The following is a 19,782-nucleotide window of genomic DNA, read 5'->3' on the forward strand; positions in this document are numbered from 1 at the left end:
TAATTTACGTTGAGTAGGCTAACCACGTTATTACATTAATGCATGTAAGGTGAACTAGCAAACACCATCATAGCTACATGCTGCTGTCTTCTTGTTTGATGGCAGATACTCCCTTCACCCTGGCCAAAAAGGCTAAAATGACCAAAGAAAAAGTGGAAAACAGTTAAACATGAGAGGTTTTGGACAAAGTTTGTGTTTTTTCCATTGTTTAAGCACTGCTTCCAGCCAAGAGTGATACCATATATGCCCCATAGCTGCAGAAAAGGCTAACATTGTTATCTTTTTACAAAAAACCAGCTGAATATGAGAGGTTTTTGGACCAATTTTGTGTTCTCCATTCTTTAAGCACCGTTTTGAGCACCGTTTAAGCACCGGCACCGTTTCAAAAGTACCGATTTGGCACCGGTATCGGATAAAACCTAAACGATACCCATCCCTATTCATAATTTTTAAAAAATATTACTTCTTTGGATCAAATGTATTTTTTCTTCATTTTATGCCCACATGGATTTGCACTTGTATCCAGTAGTTTTGCTCCTCTTGTACTCGAGCCCTTCTCTTCCACGTTTCCTGTCTTGTGCCTCTCGAGCTGCGCGGCGTTTCTTTGCTTTCAGAAGAAACGGTCATCCACGGTGCACGACCTGAATGCTCAGTGACAAGATGAGCACTCAGGGATAGTCTGAGTGGTTCCTGTATTTCAAAGATGATGTGCACTTGTGTTTGTCCAGTAGCACTCGGCACCTTGTGGGCAGGTAATGGTTACTGTTGCTGTAGAATACAGCAAAAATGTTTTTTCTTCATATTCTAAAGCTTATAAAGGCCCATAAACAGAACTGTAGCACAGCAGTTTATAAGGGCATGTAGCAGAACACCATGTGAAATATTTCTGTGTTCTGGCCAGTGTGACTTTGTGCTGCTACAGGAACATTTGGAGATTAAATTTGGGATTTAGCAAACTGAAAATGTCAGAGGGATCCGCCTTCAAACGAATCATTTCACAAAACGACTTAAAACCTCTTCAAAGAGTTTTTCCTGTGTCAGCTCTCTGTTTTTCTAACTGATGTTACTTCTAAAAGTAAAAAAAGTTTAATTCATCGCATTCAGCAGTAACGTGAAGCGATCCAAGTCTTTGATGGAGGGAGTCGATTTTGCGACATGTCACTGGCACAAAGGCTGATTCTGGTCATCTGGATGTTTTCAGGGGGAGAAACGTTTCGTCATCATCCAGGCGACGTCTTCAGTCCCAGCTCACTGCAGGTTTCCCCAGTCTTATAAACACTACATTTGCACCGGCCTGCCCAGTTTCTCAGTCAAATAGGAGCTCAAGGTTTCAGCGTCAAGATCAGGAGAAAATCTAGAAGTTACTTGAAATGATTTTGTATTAAACAGTCTAACATTTTGACTCATCAACCAAAGGTGTTCTACACAACTACGCTGTAGCTGATATATCTTATTTAACCTCCTATCAGCTGTCTCAGTGAGTATCCATCCATCCAGTTGTGCTTTAAACATTAATGTAGACCAATCGTTCTGTGTGTGTGAACTACATAAACCATGAATCACTGTTTCCTTGGCTGTTAAGTGGGAGATAAACTCCCTGGTGTCTCACTCTCGTCACTTGCTGTGTGTACAGAGATGTACTTGGCAAACTCCGCTCTGCTGTTCCATCTTCACATAAAGCAAACCGACAACTGTACACTAATTGTTGAGTGCAATAGTAAGTCTGCCTGTGCCAGTTTAAGCTGCGAGGCTTAACAACGTTTGTGGTGGAAACATTGTGCTTCTCATTTTTTCAGTTTGTTTTCCAAATTCTGAGCGATTTCTGTGAAACGTATTTCATTCTTGGTGATTAGAAGTAGCTAAAGATTCTTTTTGATCTCCGTGAGGCATGAAAGACATTTTTACACCAACTCGAGCAGCTGATGTTTAGCTCACCGTTAGAACCAAGGTTTCCCGTGTCAACTCTCAACCAGTGACTACTTCATGCACGTGTACCGGAGTTCGAACATTTTCGGTTAGAGGATCAAAGAGTCTATTCACACTTATAATTGGTTACATGACTGCAAACAGCAGCAATGAATTATGCAGCAGTTAGTTACGGCCAACACTTCTCAGCTCGTCTTAATGCTGAACGTGTGCTAATCAGGTCAAGGACAGACTTCTCAGTCTAACCAGCTACCTGAAGTTAATCTGCACTTCAGTCCTAGAGTACAGCAAGGAGGGATTGTGCTGATCAGGCTTTATTAGCATCCATTAGATCTCCAATTATTCTTTACTCTGTTGTCGTGTAGAGGCCAAAGGTATGTGTTTGTGTGTTTGCAGAGCTTGGTGTTGAATGCAGCGGTGTCATCAGTCATGAAGTCGGTCTATTTATACTTGTTGTTATTTCCTGACGTCTTTCTTCTCTTTTATAATTTCTTGAATCTGTTTCTTCTAAACTAACTTTTGTCCATAAGACAAATATGGACGGGTTGATTTTGTTGGGTTCACTTCATTGAACCTGAGAACCAGCCTGTTCATTTATGTCCTCTGTAATGGTCATTTGTTTTGGGTCTGCATCTTTTGACTTATTCAAGCCACCCTACTAAGTCCCGATGGACATCCTGCGCTTTCCATTGGTTTCTCGTGCGTTTAGGCTTTTAGCTCCAAAGAGGAAGGAAATCACAAAGTAAACTGGGAAGGTTCATTTTTCCTTGGTTCTCAGGAGGTTAATCAAAGGTTGTTGGACATTAGGGTCACTGTAAGCATGAAGTTTTCTCAAAGGTGGCTTTAAAATGCAAGACAAACGAGGATGAAAAGAAAGGAGGAGCTCTGTAATTTCTATTTTTAAATAAAACCTCATTTATTCTGTGACACTTCTACTGTGTAAGGCCCAGAGGAATATTCAGGAAATGTTATGTAATGCACTGTATTCAACTACTCACTGGCTGGACACTTCTGTCAGAGCGTCGGTTCATACTGATGTGAGAGCATCTCCACATTCATGATGCAAGGATTGATATCTGAGCCAGTTATCTGGTTTCACTTAACCCAGCATTTGTAATCAGGCTGAGGTAGTTATTAAAACAAACCTCCAGCTGTTAGAGATGGGCTAAATCTGTGATAATATTTCTGACAGTATATATATTTTTAAAACTATGATGTATACGGCCTGCAGACAGCAGCAATTCTGAATGTAAGTAGATGAGGCGCCGTCTTTCTTTTCCACTGAGCTACCACCGCTGATGACACACTTCCTAATTTAAAGTGTGAATCTATTGAAACAAGGTGTCAGCAGCAGCATTGTAGAGCAACAGCAGTGACACATGTCAGAGGTAAGAACAAAGCACGGGTAATGTTTTCCCTGGAAATTCATTCCACAATAACTGAAGTAACTGAACCATGAAACTCTGCAGGAGCTGCGCATAATAAAACATAATGTTGTATGTTGGGTCGAGCTTTTTAACCAGTTGCTTCAAGCACTGCTTTTCCACCAGTGATCTCTGTCCACCGTTTATATTAAGCCTCTTTGATACCAGGAAGGAGAAGGAAACGTTGATCGTGTACGTCGAAGGTATCAATGCTCGATCATTAAGACGCAGAGCAACAGAATATTTAGATTTTTATTCTTTCTGTTGCAGCCTGCGTGATGTTTAATGAGAGAGGTGCCCAGTTTAGCGTCGTCTATTTAGGCACATATAACAATCAAATTTAAGGCTACGTCCACACGTACCCGGGTATTTTTGAAAACGCAGATTTTTCTATGCGTTTGCGCCTTTCGTCCACACGTAAACGGCGTTTTTGGTCACTGAAAACGGAGATTTTCAAAAACTCTGTTTTTGCGTTTACGTGTGGACGAGGTAAACGGAGAACATTTTTGACGTCACACTGTGCGCCACGTTATTGTTTCGGTGAAATTAATTTCTACAATGGCGGACTTTGACAAAATACTGTTAATTTTACTCTGCAGTGTTTAAATGCTTACATATACACACACAGTTACTGTCCCTCCACACATACGATTCAGTTCTGCTTCTATGCCCCATCTTTGTTTACTCTTTCCCACCCAGGCTGACTTCTGATTGGCCAACATTTCTACACGGATAGGAATATAGCGCCACCTGCTGCTTTGGCATGTTCCTAGCAGCGTTTTCCTTCATTTTTGGCTTTTATGTGTGGACGGGATTTTTTTTATAAACGAAAACGGAAAATCTTCGTTTTCAAAAATACCCGTGTACGTGTGGACGTAGCCTAAATTGTGGATAAAATTGTCTATGAATCTATATTTTTAACTCTAATCTATATACATCTATAATTTTTAATATAGATTTGTAGGATTCGTATGGAAAGACAAAGACTTGATCCAAATGTCAAAAACAAAAACCCCCTAACATCAGCGCACAGAGGTTTGAGAGTTTGATGGTTTTATACCTGTTGATTTCTTAATCATTGCTTTCTTGTTAATACCGAGTTCTGAACCAACCGTCCGGATGTTACACCAAGAAAGGAGACCGTCAGACTAGGTAGTGTTCAGTGTTCTGTTCTGATGCTGTGTGTACGCTACCTGTGTGATATGACGATATCTGATGACGATATGAAAACTTCTGTCGTTTCATATCGCGCTGTCTTTTGTTTTGTGGTGTCGCAAAATGAACTCTTTACAGGAATATTTTATATCGTTTTGATGGTCACTGTAGCGGCTATGACCACACTACGGACGGACAAGTGACTGTTTTTACACGTTGTCATTAGCAACAACGACGGTAAACCCAGCGTGTTCGTCCGCTTGTTTATTTTCCAAATAAACCTTTCACAATAAAGCTGAAGATGTCACGATCTGGCTGGCAGACCGTGGGGATGTGTGGGGAAGGAGGACCCAGACGCGGTACTCTGTGTATAAACAGTGCGTTTATTTACAGTGATGGAAACAATAACAGTAAATTCCCGTGCTCTCCCGTGACTCCGTGCTCCGTGTTCTCCACTGCCGTGTGTCCACACACACCCCGTGCCTGCTGCCCTCCGAGGTTCCACGCTCCTCCTGAGGGGAAAATGACAGAGGCAGCCGTCAAGACACTTAATTCCAGTAGGCATACACTCAGACTTTAGCTAAGCAGAAGACTAACGTGGAGTCTCATGGAATGATCCCGCGTCGGTGGGAGCTCCCCCGACGAGCCCTGATCAGCGGCAGGTGTGTGGCTTCGGGTGTGGCCAGTCCTTCCGCAGGGCCACACCCCTCAGGCCTGCAGGTGGCTGAGCTCCATCCTCCAAGCATCCCCGCAGACATAAACACACACACTCACATCTACAATCATGGAGGAGAGCAGCAGCAATACCAAAATACATATAATAATCATAATAATAATATGATACATGACTGCTCAGGGATCCTGGGTCGCCCAGTCCCAGGACCCTGACAGAAGATCCTGTTGAGACTTTTTGAAATAAACTGAAATGATGACAAAATACATTATTCTCAAACATCACATTTCAGAATATGCATCAAACAAATGACCTCAAATAAAAAAAGGTAACTATAAATGGTGCCAGTGAGGATGAGGCAGAACCAGGTAATTATGGGTCAAACTGGTGTTTGACTGAGTGCTCGTATTTAAACTGCTATAAATAACTTGTTGGTCTATAATAGTTGAAACATGTGTCAGATGTGTCCCTCTTGAGCCCTGCACCACTTTTCTTTTTTACCTTTGGGTTTTGGGTTGTAGATACAAACACATACTTTGCCTTGAATGTTATTCACACAGAAATATGTGGCTTGAAAGTGAATTAACCTGTGGCAAACCCTCACGTGGACACTTGCAGATATGCATTGTGACTAAATGCCACATTGTAATTAGTTTGTACACAGACAGACAATCGTAGTAATGAAAGCTAGTGCAGACTGAGCCATGCTGAGCAATTACTTTGCTTTCAGTGTCATCGTAAGGCAGTGAAATAAGGAATTTGTCTTGCTATTGTTCAGTGAGCAGGCAAGACATATTGTGCATAATTTATTCCAGGCAATCAGTTGGTTTAAATGCTCAGAAGCACGCAGAAGACTGGCACAATGGAAGGTCTCTCAGCCTCATCATAACTTTGTCACTTATTCTGTGCGCTGACAATACATGTCATGTTACATTATTTGCCTTGGATGAGTGTGGGCGGGAAAGGCAAACAAGATTAGTTGATGCATGCACTTGTTTTTCTGTGAGGCCTTTAGAAATGGTTTAGTGAGTCAGTGCCAGTAGCACACCCATCAAGCTCATTTCTGACAGCAGTGGATATCTCTGAAACTGCTGGAGTAATTCTCTGCCGGCACGCTAAGGTTGCTTCGAGGTGGTCCATCTGAAGAGCTGCTGCTTGAGACGGGCTGGATTTCCCCCCCCTAACCAGTGTGTGCTGGAAAATCTGCCTCCATTTCATTCCTTATATGCACTGTACACCAGCTGTGAAGCTCACTTTGGTTTCTGTGGGCTGTGGGTTAAATCCTAGACCGAGTTGGGGTTTGTTGGACTGAGAGTCTACACTGAGCGGTGCTGAACAAATACAACTCATCCTAAAAGATGTTGATGGATTAAGAGGTTTTATTCAAACTAGAAAGACAGAGGGCAGCAGTAATAACTACGACCCACACAGGTTTGAATCAGCTATACTACTTGTATAGTTACTCTTTTATAAAATCTAAATGCTTACATGTCACAGAATGATTAAAATTATTAGGTTAACACAGAATTTGCAACAACTATATTTATTTTCTTTTTTCCATTTTCCAGATTCGACCAATCAGAGCACGCTCAGTGTGCAAAGGCCTTTACAATACTTGACAGCCCTGCTGAACATCATGTGCAACGTGGCTCACTGACTCAGACATTTAATTCAGGCTGTTTATCCAGCAGAAAAACAAAATTCCCGTGCATGTCTGTGTCCCAGTATTGGGCTGACGTGGAGCAGACAGTAGCGCCATCAGCTTCAGAAATTTCCCTAAACCCTGAACTCAGGGTATTATCAATGGAAACAGTAGCAGTGCTGTAACACTGTGAGCGTGTTACTTCTGCACGCACTTCAAAATCATTCTGATTTAATCTGCAGAAAGTTGTTCCAGAGCTCAGCTGTCTCTTTTCTCTCAGATGTTTTCTTATCTTCTCCTTCGGTGGTGAAGTGATGTGCGTCTTGATGTAAACCCTCAGTTGTAACGTTTGTGAAACAGCTCTTGACTGTAGACTTTGCCAGTGATGTATTCACCTCCTGACTTGGTTAGTGTGTTTTTTTTTTTTCTTTCTTCTTGATTAATCAGCAGTCGTCCACTTCAGCTGCCTGCCTCCTTCACTTTCATCAAGGCGTCTTCATGTTACCAAATACTTTTCACTTAAAGACGGAAAAGTTAATTCCATTTCTCAATAAATGATGAAAAAACAAGACACGCCTGTAATATTGATGCATTTAATCAGTCCAGTAGTTTCAAGCCCGTAAATATAAAATTCCTGTAATTCCATAAAAAACCAAAACATAACGTGTACACTTGCATCATGTCTCGGTGCTACAAATGCACACTGCCTCAGTGTTGTAGACTATTGACATGTTATCAGTGCAGCTGCGGCAGCTTTGCACTTCCATGCTGATAGCCACTTCATCTGCTTAAACGTCTCCCTGGGGCTGTTAACAGCAATGGCTCTAACAAAAAGAGTAAAATAGGTCACCACTTCAGATAACAAAGCTGATTTGCTCGATAACTTTTACAGTAGAGGCTGTAATACATTGCACAGCCCCTTCAGCTGCAGCCTATTAGTGCTGATGAGCGCTTTCAGACTCTGTAACTCCCATATTGCAGTTGCAAGTTGTGTAACTCATCTTATTGCTTTGTTTTCAGTATCCAGTTTGTCCATGAAGACAAATGTTCTCCTGTATAGTTTCATGTTGACAGAAGACAAAATGGACTTAAATGTTCAGGGTTTCTGTTGTTAGCGCCGCTGTGTGCCCCTCAGCTACACGCTCCTGTTTTCTGTCCATCAGATTTGATTTAAAACCATTTTGCAATCAGTCCTGCTTACTTTACCTCACTGTGACATCAAAGTCCTCCAAACACAACTGATGCATGAGTGAGAGAGAGAGCGTGAGCAGTGTGTAGGTTCATGCTAATGTCAGCATGCTAACATAGTGAGGTCATGTTTTTACAGTTGCTCTATGAGCATGTCAGCTAATTTTGAAGTGGATGATCAGGTTTTCACATGAGAATTAAGAAGAACAGTAAAGTCATCGCAGTTCATCCTTGGACCATGAATATATGTGTTTCATTTATTTATCAGCCTCACGGAGGAATAATGAGTCACCTTTCATTAGCAGGTCATCCAGTAGCTATGAATATCTGTTCAAGTCATGTTCCACAGAGAGGGTTCACTCCCGTGACCTTTCACCTTCACGATAAGAAGCCTGTTAATCAAAGCAATTACAGTCTGTCCACTCAGTGACTACACAGGAAGAAACACTTAAAAATCCCTTGAAAAGCTCGTCTTGTCTTCTGTAATCTGTGATCTGAATGCGATGTTGCTCCAGACACCTTTCCTTTCCAACATGAGCTCTATAAATATACTAGAGGCTCTTTTTCAGTGTATTTGTTGGTTTCCATTCGTGTGACTTGTGTTATTACAGTCCATGTGCACATACATGGTAATGTCTGAGCTGACAGGTGGGAGGGAAAAAGGATCGAAGAGAATGAGCTGAAAATATAATAAATTTAAAAAAATTAATCCATTTAAAATATGTCAACATGGACTTTGTGGTTGTGGCCGCTACAGTGACTGAAACAAAAGGTTGTGTAGCGTTGCGTGAGATGTAGCACTAAAGTGTCACATCCATGGTTTAAATCCACCTGGCATTTGCTGGAACCTCCACTGTGTTCTTTGAGAAAAGGAAAAAAACTGTCAGTGACCTTGTTCTTTTATTCTTTGTTGGAGAAAATTTAGTGATGGAACATCGAAGCCTTTCTGCATGATAGCCCTTCAATTTAGAGCAAATACTCTCTGCTTATTGTAGAGGAGATTTGCTATCTGTCAAAATGGGCTTTTGTGAAAAGGTATTCAGCTGTTTTTGAGCTCTGCAGTGTGTAATGAGCAGCTTTTCATAGATATAAAAATTCAGTCAAACACACATTTAACTGCTGATTGTTGGTGTGACTGCAGGCTTCTTACAGGCCAGTTGTCTGGCTGATACAGTCTGTAGTACATTGCTTGCACGAAGATGAAATACTTGTTTTGACTCTAATAAAAGCTTTGTCTTGTTCTGTTTTCTTCCTAGAAGAACATGACGCTAAAGCCTCAGGAAGGCAGAGACAACCAGGCAGGATCCCTGCATAAGAAAACCCCTTCTAGGGTTCCCAATGGCCTGAGCCTGGAGCCCTGCAGGAACAATTTCCACCACCAGTCCTCAGACCAGGAGAACAACCCCCGCTTGGCTCACTCGCAAGGGAAAAAGAAGAAGCACCTGAACAAGAAACACACGATGGTGAGTTATGAAAAACCAAAGAAACCAGTAAGAGTAGAAGGACCATCATTAAAAACTGTTTTCTTATAAATGCTTGTTTAGTTTTAGTTTCCTTTAGTTTAAATTAAATGAGTACTTCACTTAACAACTGGTTGTTTACAGGCTCTGGAGATGACTGGCTGTGGGCTTAATGGAGCAGCTTTTGTTACACTGTGGCATTTGAACCAAAACCACAGTCTGTTCCTAACACTAACCAAGTTATTCTTATTACATAAACCGACCAACGAGTCAATCTGAAAGTAAAAGGCCAAGCGCAGTGCCCAAAGGTCTAATGGGAATTCACACGTCTGTAAAAATGGCATAGCTGCTATATTAGAACACTTTGGTGGAAAGCACTTTATAAAGGAAAAAATCACATGGCATACATGCAGAGTTGGGACGCAAAAAGCATATCGACATTTTAAGGACTGAGGTTCGTCCTGTGCTTTAAACTGATGCTTGTTGAGCAGAAAATGGATCCTCTGATGGTGTCGATTTTGATAATTAATGCTAATTCAGCGTCCAGCTGTCAGATGCTCAGAGTTTTACTGGCACGTGTACATTTTACTGATCTGTGCGGTGGGGAAAAAGCTTTTATATTTTAAAATATTAATACAGTTTAATTGATACAATGTAATTTATTGATCTAAATCTGTAACATAATGTTACTAAAGCCATGAAATAAATATGACTGAGTCTGACCGATGTGCCCCTTTTTGGTGAGAAAAGTGGGACGGCCCATTTTTAAAAGTAAATCATTTGTATCGAGGATTTTTGGAAGTTGCTCGATAAAACATTGCACCTCTAATGGTTAAATCAAAGAGTCCAAACGCTCTACAAGAGTGAAGTCTAGCTCCTGTGAGGTGTGGGTGTAGTTTAATGTATGACTCAGAACATGTTTTTGTGTGTAGCAAGGTGACGAGGTCATCAGTGAATATTTGTGGCACCCTGATGCAGGAGCGTAGTTTACAGCACTGTCACACACACAGAGCAGCGTCGAGCTGAATATGCAAGAGTGTGTTTCTGAGCTTCACGAGGGAGAACCTACACACAGTTTGTTTCATATGCACAGAGTTTGTTTCATATACACACAGTTTGTTTCATATACACACAGTTTGTTTCATATACACACAGTTTGTTTCATATGCACACACAGTTTGTTTCATATGCACACAGTTTGTTTCATATACACACAGTTTGTTTCATATACACACAGTTTGTTTCATATGCACACACAGTTTGTTTCATATGCACACAGTTTGTTTCATATACACACAGTTTGTTTCATATACACACAGTTTGTTTCATATGCACACAGTTTGTTTCATATACACACAGTTTGTTTCATATGCACACAGTTTGTTTCATATACACACAGTTTGTTTCATATGCACACAGTTTGTTTCATATACACACAGTTTGTTTCATATACACACAGTTTGTTTCATATACACACAGTTTCATATACACACAGTTTGTTTCATATACACACAGTTTGTTTCATATGCACACAGTTTGTTTCATATACACACAGTTTGTTTCATATACACACAGTTTGTTTCATATACACACAGTTTCATATACACACAGTTTGTTTCATATACACACAGTTTGTTTCCTATACACACAGTTTCATATACACACAGTTTGTTTCATATGCACACAGTTTGTTTCATATGCACACAGTTTGTTTCATATACACACAGTTTCATATACACACAGTTTGTTTCATATGCACACAGTTTGTTTCATATACACACAGTTTGTTTCCTATACACACAGTTTCATATACACACAGTTTGTTTCATATGCACACAGTTTGTTTCATATGCACACAGTTTGTTTCATATACACACAGTTTGTTTCATATACACACAGTTTCATATACACACAGTTTGTTTCATATGCACACAGTTTGTTTCATATACACACAGTTTGTTTCATATACACACAGTTTCATATACACACAGTTTCATATACACACAGTTTGTTTCATATGCACACAGTTTGTTTCATATACACACAGTTTGTTTCATATACACACAGTTTCATATACACACAGTTTGTTTCATATGCACACAGTTTGTTTCATATACACACAGTTTGTTTCATATGCACACAGTTTGTTTCATATACACACAGTTTGTTTCATATACACACAGTTTCATATACACACAGTTTGTTTCATATACACACAGTTTGTTTCATATGCACACAGTTTGTTTCATATACACACAGTTTGTTTCATATACACACAGTTTCATATACACACAGTTTCATATACACACAGTTTGTTTCATATACACACAGTTTGTTTCATATACACACAGTTTGTTTCATATGCACACAGTTTGTTTCATATGCACACACTTTGTTTCATATACACACAGTTTGTTTCATATGCACACAGTTTGTTTCATATGCACACAGTTTGTTTCATATACACACAGTTTCATATACACACAGTTTGTTTCATATGCACACAGTTTGTTTCATATGCACACACTTTGTTTCATATGCACACAGTTTGTTTCATATGCACACAGTTTGTTTCATATGCACACAGTTTGTTTCATATGCACACAGTTTGTTTCATATGCACACAGTTTCATATACACACAGTTTGTTTCATATGCACACAGTTTGTTTCATATGCACACAGTTTGTTTCATATACACACAGTTTGTTTAAATGTACACTGTGCAGTAACAGTGTTTCAACTTTGACCTGTTGGTCAAAAATCTGTGCATTGCACACATGTGGATATCACATAAGCAAACTGCATTACATCACTTACATCACATTGTTTTTCTTCCTATTGCCTCATACCTGCCTAGTTTTAGGGGGATTTGCTGAAGTCTAAATGCTGTAACTTTTTTCTCTGCTAGTGTTTTTTCAGAGTAAAGGAGTCATTTGTCCATCTTGCATCTTGTAATAAATGGATTAACACCTGATGAGAAGCTTTTATTGCACTTAAATGAACATAACGAGTTGCCTTCCATTTGAGTAATGTCATTTCACGATTTTCTCCTTCGCTGCTGTTTGGAGGCGAGCGCGCACGCACGCACGCACACGCACACACACACTCTTGAGCAGAGCTGGTGCCAACGTAAATGGCAGCAAATATTCAGTAATAGGGTCTCTTCAGTAATACATGTGCATAGCTTCCTTTGGCAATGTCAAAAATATGTTATATATGTTATGCTTTTATTTTATATGGTACACTGCGAGAAATGTAATGCTCAGCTGGCGAGCTCTTCAGTCTGTTACTTTGAGATCATTTGTGCAGCTCTCACAGCCTGTTTTGGGAGGGTGTTGTAACTGTTTCATGTCCTTTCCTGTTGTTGCTATTATGGTTGTCTATAAAAAATACTCAGATATTAATATCAAAGGAAGATACTCATTTACAGCAGTATGGATGCCGACAGTGCTGTATGTTCACACAGCTCCTCCCTCACTCACAGCTGAAGTAGTTAACATTCATAACGCTGATCAGTGCTTTAGGAGGGATGCCAGAAATCAGTAAAGCTCCTGTTTCAATAACACTGAAGTTAACATGTGCAATGTAAATGTTAGCAGTTAGCTATTAGTAATTATTTACAGCCACAGTTGTAATCTCTTATAGTTGACATAGCAGCTTGTGCACTTTAGTTAAATAAAAGGTGAATAATATTTGCAGGCTGAACAGCCATGCAGAGCAGATTGCTCCAGATTACCAGTGTGGAGAAGTAATCTGAGGGAACAAAGAGTGAAATTCAGAGCAGCAGAATCAGAGTTCAGGGCTGAGGGTGTAAAGAGCTGCAGATGTTTAACTTTAACTTTCCTGTTTGTGCAATCAAGTGTTTCTTCTTTTGTTGCAGCCGGCTGTGAGGTTAGACTGGTTCAGTGTTTCATACTGAGCTTCTTTATTTTAGCATGACTGTGCCGAGTTAAAAACTGTCTAAATTCTTTCATCTTTAATAAAACGATCAGCATTGCTGCTTTACCAGGTGTAACTATGAAGTTTAACTTCCAGGCATCCATGAAAACAAAAGTTATTACATTTAACGGAGTTAGAAGCTAGCAGGAAGCTAGCAGAAGTTAGCTCGCTAGTTTCGCTAGTTACCTAAGCATGATATAGCATGTTCTGACTGAGAGATTTCTGAAAAAAATCAAACGTACAGCTCTGCTATCACTTCCAACATAAATGAAGACAGGAAACTAAACAGCAGTGACGTTTGTAGGGTTACTGAAGTTGGGCTAGCTGGTATATAATGATGTGCTACGTGATCGCTAGCGACACAGTTATGTTAGCATAACATAAACAGTGAAGCTGGAGGACGAACACTAACACTTTTCCACTTATAAAAGTTAACGTGAAGGTTCTTCATGGTTAGAGACAAATGCAATCGCATGGCAGGATGCTGTAAACGGACCAAACTTCAGTCAGGAGAACAACTGAGATAATCCATCCACAATACGAGGTTAGTCATTAATATACTGCAACAACATGGGAATAGAGCAGCTGCCAGAGAATTCAACATTAATGAATCAATGGTACAGAAGTGGAGGAAGCAAGAAGAATGAGTTTAATAAAGTTTGATTTATCTGACTGCTTTGTTTCGCTTAATGTGCCTTATAATCCCGTGCACCTTATGGTCCGAAAAATGCGTACTGCACACTGCAGTTTAATATTGCAAAGCACCTCTTTTTAACTTCAGTAGATATTATACATGGTTATGCTCAGGATATGTCAGCCCATTTCTACTGGAAATGCCTTTTGGTTAAACTTTCAGCAAGGAATTTGCATTTGCACTGTTACGTTTTTATAAAGCTTTAATGTACATAAAAAACAGCTGCTTGTTTAAGTGAAAATAAATGGAAGGTTGTCTTTTTGCGCTAGTAATGTTGTGGAGTTGTATTTTGTCTCGCATCAATTATATCGTCAGTTATATCGTTATCGCAAATTTTCAAATATATATCGTGATAAATATTTTTGGCATATCGCCCTGCTCTACCCCTGAGCTTAATCTTCTGTGGTAATTGTACTGAGCATTTTCTTTGGTATCAAGTTCAAATTTCTAGTCTGCAGCTATAACAGATATGCAAACAATCATCTTTGATTGGTTTTGTGTTGCTATGACTGTGATTGTGTGTTTTAGTGGAGAATGACGATCAGGTCCAGTCCTGATCTTCTTAGCAGCCAGCGTCTGCGGACACATTCAGACACGCGTGCCACATTTTCTCCCACATGTGAGCTGACATGCAGGCGAACGTTTACTCGGCGTGCGTCACCACAGCGCGCTTTCTCGATGGCTCTGTCTTGATAGTGGCAACACTAATGAGTTAATTGCAAGGCATTCAAGGTTTTCACTGGTGAGAGCTCTCCAAATTACAATGGCACACTCTGATCTCAGTAAATATCCTAAATGATTGTAACGATTACACTGCAGATGGTTTGGATAATGCAATCCGCTGGCTGGCGTGCAGCTGTGACGCACAGCTACAGTCGTCTGTGTTGAAAAAGTTTGTTTGTTTGTTTGCAGATCGACCCGTTCACCTTGATGCTCAATAACAACCTAATCTGACATCTGCATAATTGAAAAGATCATCATCTGTGCCTTACTCCACCCCTTTTTGTCCTCTTTGAGGAAAACGAGCTGCAGTGGAACTGCGATCTGTCGTTTTTGGCCTTCAGTATAAATAAATGTTAAGTCTTTGTCCTAACACAAGGTTAAAATTTTAAATGTCAGAGGTTTAATTGTCCCTGCGGTCTGAATAGAGTGGCTGTTATAAGTGCTTCTGTTACCTCTGACTTTAAGTAGAGTGAGAGAGAAAGAAAGATGAAAAATTTCATGTTAAATAAAGCAAAAGGTGTTTTTTTCCCCTTTTTTTCTTCTTCTTTGTTCCCCTTCCAGCCAAGTTTGCAGATTGCAGCGAATGCTTTCGATCTCTGGCACTGACCCAATGCACTGAGCTGAGATACTGTAAGCTCAAGGGGGGAAATAGAGAAATGTTTATAAGCGCCTCTGACATATCGCCTCACAGTGAAGAGCCCAGATAGAGGAAGCTTCAGTGGAGATGGATGAGAGCGCAGTAACAAACCACAATGATGACTCGCTCCTCTGCCTTTATCATATCACAGTTTGGTTTTTGTCTTTTGCTCCGGGGGATTGTTTTTGCTTAATTGTCACTTGTGCCATATTGAGTTACTGATCCTGTCTTTCTAAAGAAAGACTTCCAGGCTTTAGTTAAAATGTAATCACAGCCCTTTAAGGTCGAGGAGTGTTTCTGTGGTCAGTTAGCTCAAGGCAGTGTGTGTGTGTGTGTGTGTGTGTGTGTGTGTGTGTGTGTGTGTGTGTGTGTGTGTGTGTGTGTGTGTGTGTGTGTGTGTGTGTGTGTGTGTGTGTGTGTGAGAGAATAGAGGCTAAATCTCGTACAGACATCCAAGCAAACATATTATTTTAATCTTGCTCTCCCCACATTCCCCATCTGTCTCTAATGTGCAGTATAAATAAAGTATAAAACTTCTTTATGTGTGTAATATTTGTGTATCATAAAGGTTTATTACAGCAAGTAAACTGTGCAGAAGAAGAGCTCACATTTATTACTGGATATTTTGTGTGAATGAGCTTTGATTGCTGTTTTATAATGCGAGACCTGCACTCGTACACGCTCCACAGTACCATGATGGCACCGGTTCTGACATAAACGGTAGTAACCAGACCGAAAAGCAGCGCACATTTCGGTGCTTTATTTCCCTGAGCTGTGATACACTTTAGATTCTAGCCAATCATTTTACGTTTCGAGGATAGTAGGCGGGGCCAGGTACGTACGTTCTTTTAGAGCAGAGCTACAGATTAAAAATGTCCAAGGCGAAGCGGTCAAAAGTCTGGCTGTACTTCACAGCAAAAGATGCAAACTCAGCAGCAACAAGTGCTTTAAGCTGATACTGTGATACTGTGAAAGGAGGTAACACATCAAATCTGATGAAACACCTGGAGACGCATAGCGGTTTGTTAAAGCCGAGAAATGCGCCGTATTTGATAGCTTGCTGCGAGACCTCACACCGTGCACATCTACTGCGGGTGTGGTGCCTGTTATCGGACCCGGAGTTAGCAACATCCCCCAAAAACCCGAAGAGGAGCGTCCTGGCCCCTAGCCCTGCCAGTGTAGCAGAAATGATGAGGATGATGATGCAGCAGCACCGTTCTTCTCTGCGTGAGTAGCTTCATGTTGTTCGTGTGTAATTTACGTTGAGTAGGCTAACCACGTTATTACATTAATGCATGTAAGGTGAACTAGCAAACATCATCATAGCTACATGCGGCTGTCTTCTTGTTTGATGGCAGATACTCCCTTCACCCTGGACAAAAAGGCTAAAATGACCAAAGAAAAAGTGGAAATCAGAATCAGAATACTTTATTGATCCCTGGGGGAAATTATTTTTTGTTACAGTGCTCCATTTTAAACCAACATTAAGACAAGACAGACAATACGCTAACTAAGAATAGTACAATATATACATATATATACATACATACATACATACATACATACATAAGTCACTTATAAATAAATATTTGGAAAAGAAACATGTGTAGTTGTAGCAGCAAACAGTGTGTTAAGTGGATGCGTTGTACAGGGAGATGGCCACAGGCAGGAATGATTTCCTGTGTCGTTCAGTGGTGCTGAACGACAGTTAAAACAGTTAAACATGAGAGGTTTTGGACAAAGTTTGTGTTTTTTCTATTGTTTAAGCACTGCTTCCAGCCAAGAGTGATACCATATATGCCCCATAGCTGCAGAAAAGGCTAACATTGTTATCTTTTTACAAAAAAACAGCTGAACATGAGAGGTTTTTGGACCAATTTTGTGTTCTCCATTCTTTAAGCACCGTTTAAGCACCGTTTGAGCACCGGCACCGTTTCAAAAGTACCGATTTGGCACCGGTATCGGATAAAACCTAAACGATACCCATCCCTAGTCAGGAGATACCGTTGAATGTTAGAGTTTATGTTAAAGCATTGTTACTACTTATTGTAAAGACTGGTTTTAAGCTCAAGTGTAAAGATATTTATACCCACTTCACCAGTAAAGAAAACACACAAAGCTGGAAGGAAAAGTGCTCCAGCTGAGATCTCTGCATGGATTTTGACTAAATTGAGGAAAATCTTTGATTTTTGCCTGTTAGTAAATATTAAAGGGTGTGTGTGTGTGTGTGTGTGTGTGTGTGTGTGTGTGTGTGTGTGTGTGTGTGTGTGTGTGTGGTGGGGGGGAGGACCGGGGGTTTGTTCTGACGACACTCGTCTGCTCACTGATGACTTTCTGCTTCTTAATTCAGATAAAACTGAGGTTATTGTACTCGGCCCTGAAAAGCTTAGAAATATGGTATCTAAGCAGATTCTTACTCTGGATGGCATTACCTTGGCCTCCAGTAACGCTGTGAGGAACCTTGGAGTCATTTTTGACCAGGACATGTCCTTCAATGCACATATTAAACAAATATGTAAGACTGCTTTCTTCCATTTGTGCAACATCTCTAAAGTTAGAAATATCTTGTCTCAGAGTGACGCTGAAAAACTAGTTCATGCATTTATTACTTCCAGGCTGGACGACTGTAATTCATTATTATCAGGAAGTCCTAAAAACTCCCTGAAAAGCCTTCAACTAATCCAAAATGCTGCAGCAAGAGTCCTGACAGGGACTAGAAAGAGAGAGCAGATTTCTCCTGTTTTGGCTTCCTGTTAAATCCAGAATTCAAAATCCTGCTCCTCACATACAAGGTCCTAAATAATCAGGCCCCATCTTATCTTAATGACCTTGTAGTACCATATCACCCTATTAGAGCACTTCGCTCTCGCTCTGCAGGCCTACTTGTTGTTCCTAGAGTATTTAAAAGTAGAATGGGAGGCAGAGCCTTCAGTTTTCAGGCCCCTCTTCTGTGGAACCAGCTTCCAGTTTGGATTCAGGAGACAGACACTATCTCTACTTTCAAGATTAGGCTTCAAACTTTCCTTTTTGCTAAAGCATATAGTTAGGGCTGGACCAGGTGACCCTGAATCCTCCCTTAGTTATGCTGCAATAGACGTAGGCTGCCGGGGATTCCCATGATGCATTGAGTTTTTCCTTTCCAGTCACCTTTCTCACTCACTATGTGTTAACAGACCTCTCTGCATTGAATCATATCTGTTATTAACCTCTGTCTCTCTTCCACAGCATGTCTTTATCCTGTCTTCCTTCTCTCACCCCAACCGGTCACAGCAGATGGCCCCGCCCCTCCCTGAGCCTGGTTCTGCCGGAGGTTTCTTCCTGTTAAAAGGGAGTTTTTCCTTCCCACTGTCGCCAAAGTGCTGCTCATAGGGGGTCATATGATTGTTGGGTTTTTCTCTGTATCTATGAAGCGCCTTGAGGCGACTTTTGTTGTGATTTGGCGCTATATAAATAAAATTGAATTGAATTGAATTGATGTTGGAGTGGTGGCCTGTGGTGAACAGAGGGCCACGCTGTGAGGCCCATCTGGTCTGTGGTGCTGGGGAATAGGAAGACAAGAAGTGGGGGTGGGATTTGGGGGAGGGCAAGGCTTAGGTTGGACATCTCCCCCCAATGCCCCACATCTCAGTCTGTCTGTCTGTGTTTGTTCTCAGACGTCAGGAACAACGATTTTTACGCCTGAATGATGCAGAAGTTTGTCTGAGTTAGAGTTTGCTGAGAATCCATCAGCTATTATTGCTACATACAGATTAGCTAAGTTAGCTATTCACCACGAGTATCTTTACACAAACAGTGCAATTAGAAACATGTTTGAAGTTTGTCCCAGTAATCCTTCCATTAAAAAAGAAGGGACTTAAATTTGGAATATTATCATTATGCACACTGACTTTCACGGGACAAAGATTTGCTTTTATTAGTCAGGAGTTTAGATGTAACTATAAAGTGTTTGATTCATGGAAACCCCTCAGTAGTGTGAGAAAATGATTACAGCGGTCCTTCGTTTATCGCAGGAGTTACGTTCTAAAAATAACACAATAGGTGAAATCAGAAGTAGCCAACTTTATTTTTTACAATTGTTATAGATGTTTAAGGCTGTAAAACCTCTCACTACACACTTTATACACTTTTCTCAGACAGGCACGAACATTTTCACACTTTTGTCTCTTGTTTAAACTCTCAAAGTTCAAACCTTCATAGAAAAATAAGTTCATTATTATAGGATGAAACCAAAGATCAAACCATGTTTTCAGGTCCAGAACATAGGATAGAGCAGCTGCCAGAGAATTCAACATTAATGAATCATCAATGGTACGGAAGTGG

At 40.5% G+C, this 19,782-nt stretch overlaps 1 protein-coding gene across 11 annotated transcripts in view; it reads left to right on the top strand.

The window, feature by feature from the left end:
* Window positions 1-19,782, top strand: part of auts2a (activator of transcription and developmental regulator AUTS2 a) — a 356,706-nt gene that overhangs the window by 82,227 nt on the left and 254,697 nt on the right. For 9 of the 11 annotated variants that reach the window (XM_026183217.2, XM_026183216.2, XM_026183221.2 and 6 more), the window contains exon 3: window positions 9,265-9,471. In XM_026183217.2, the coding sequence (XP_026039002.1) occupies window positions 9,265-9,471 (207 nt within the window). The remainder of the gene's footprint in view (window positions 1-9,264; window positions 9,472-19,782) is intronic. The other 2 variants (XM_026183219.2, XM_026183222.2) reach the window with 1 other exon arrangement.

This window comes from Astatotilapia calliptera, chromosome 10, assembly GCF_964374335.1.
Source record: "Astatotilapia calliptera chromosome 10, fAstCal68.1, whole genome shotgun sequence".
NCBI classification, from domain to species: Eukaryota; Metazoa; Chordata; class Actinopteri; order Cichliformes; family Cichlidae; genus Astatotilapia; species Astatotilapia calliptera.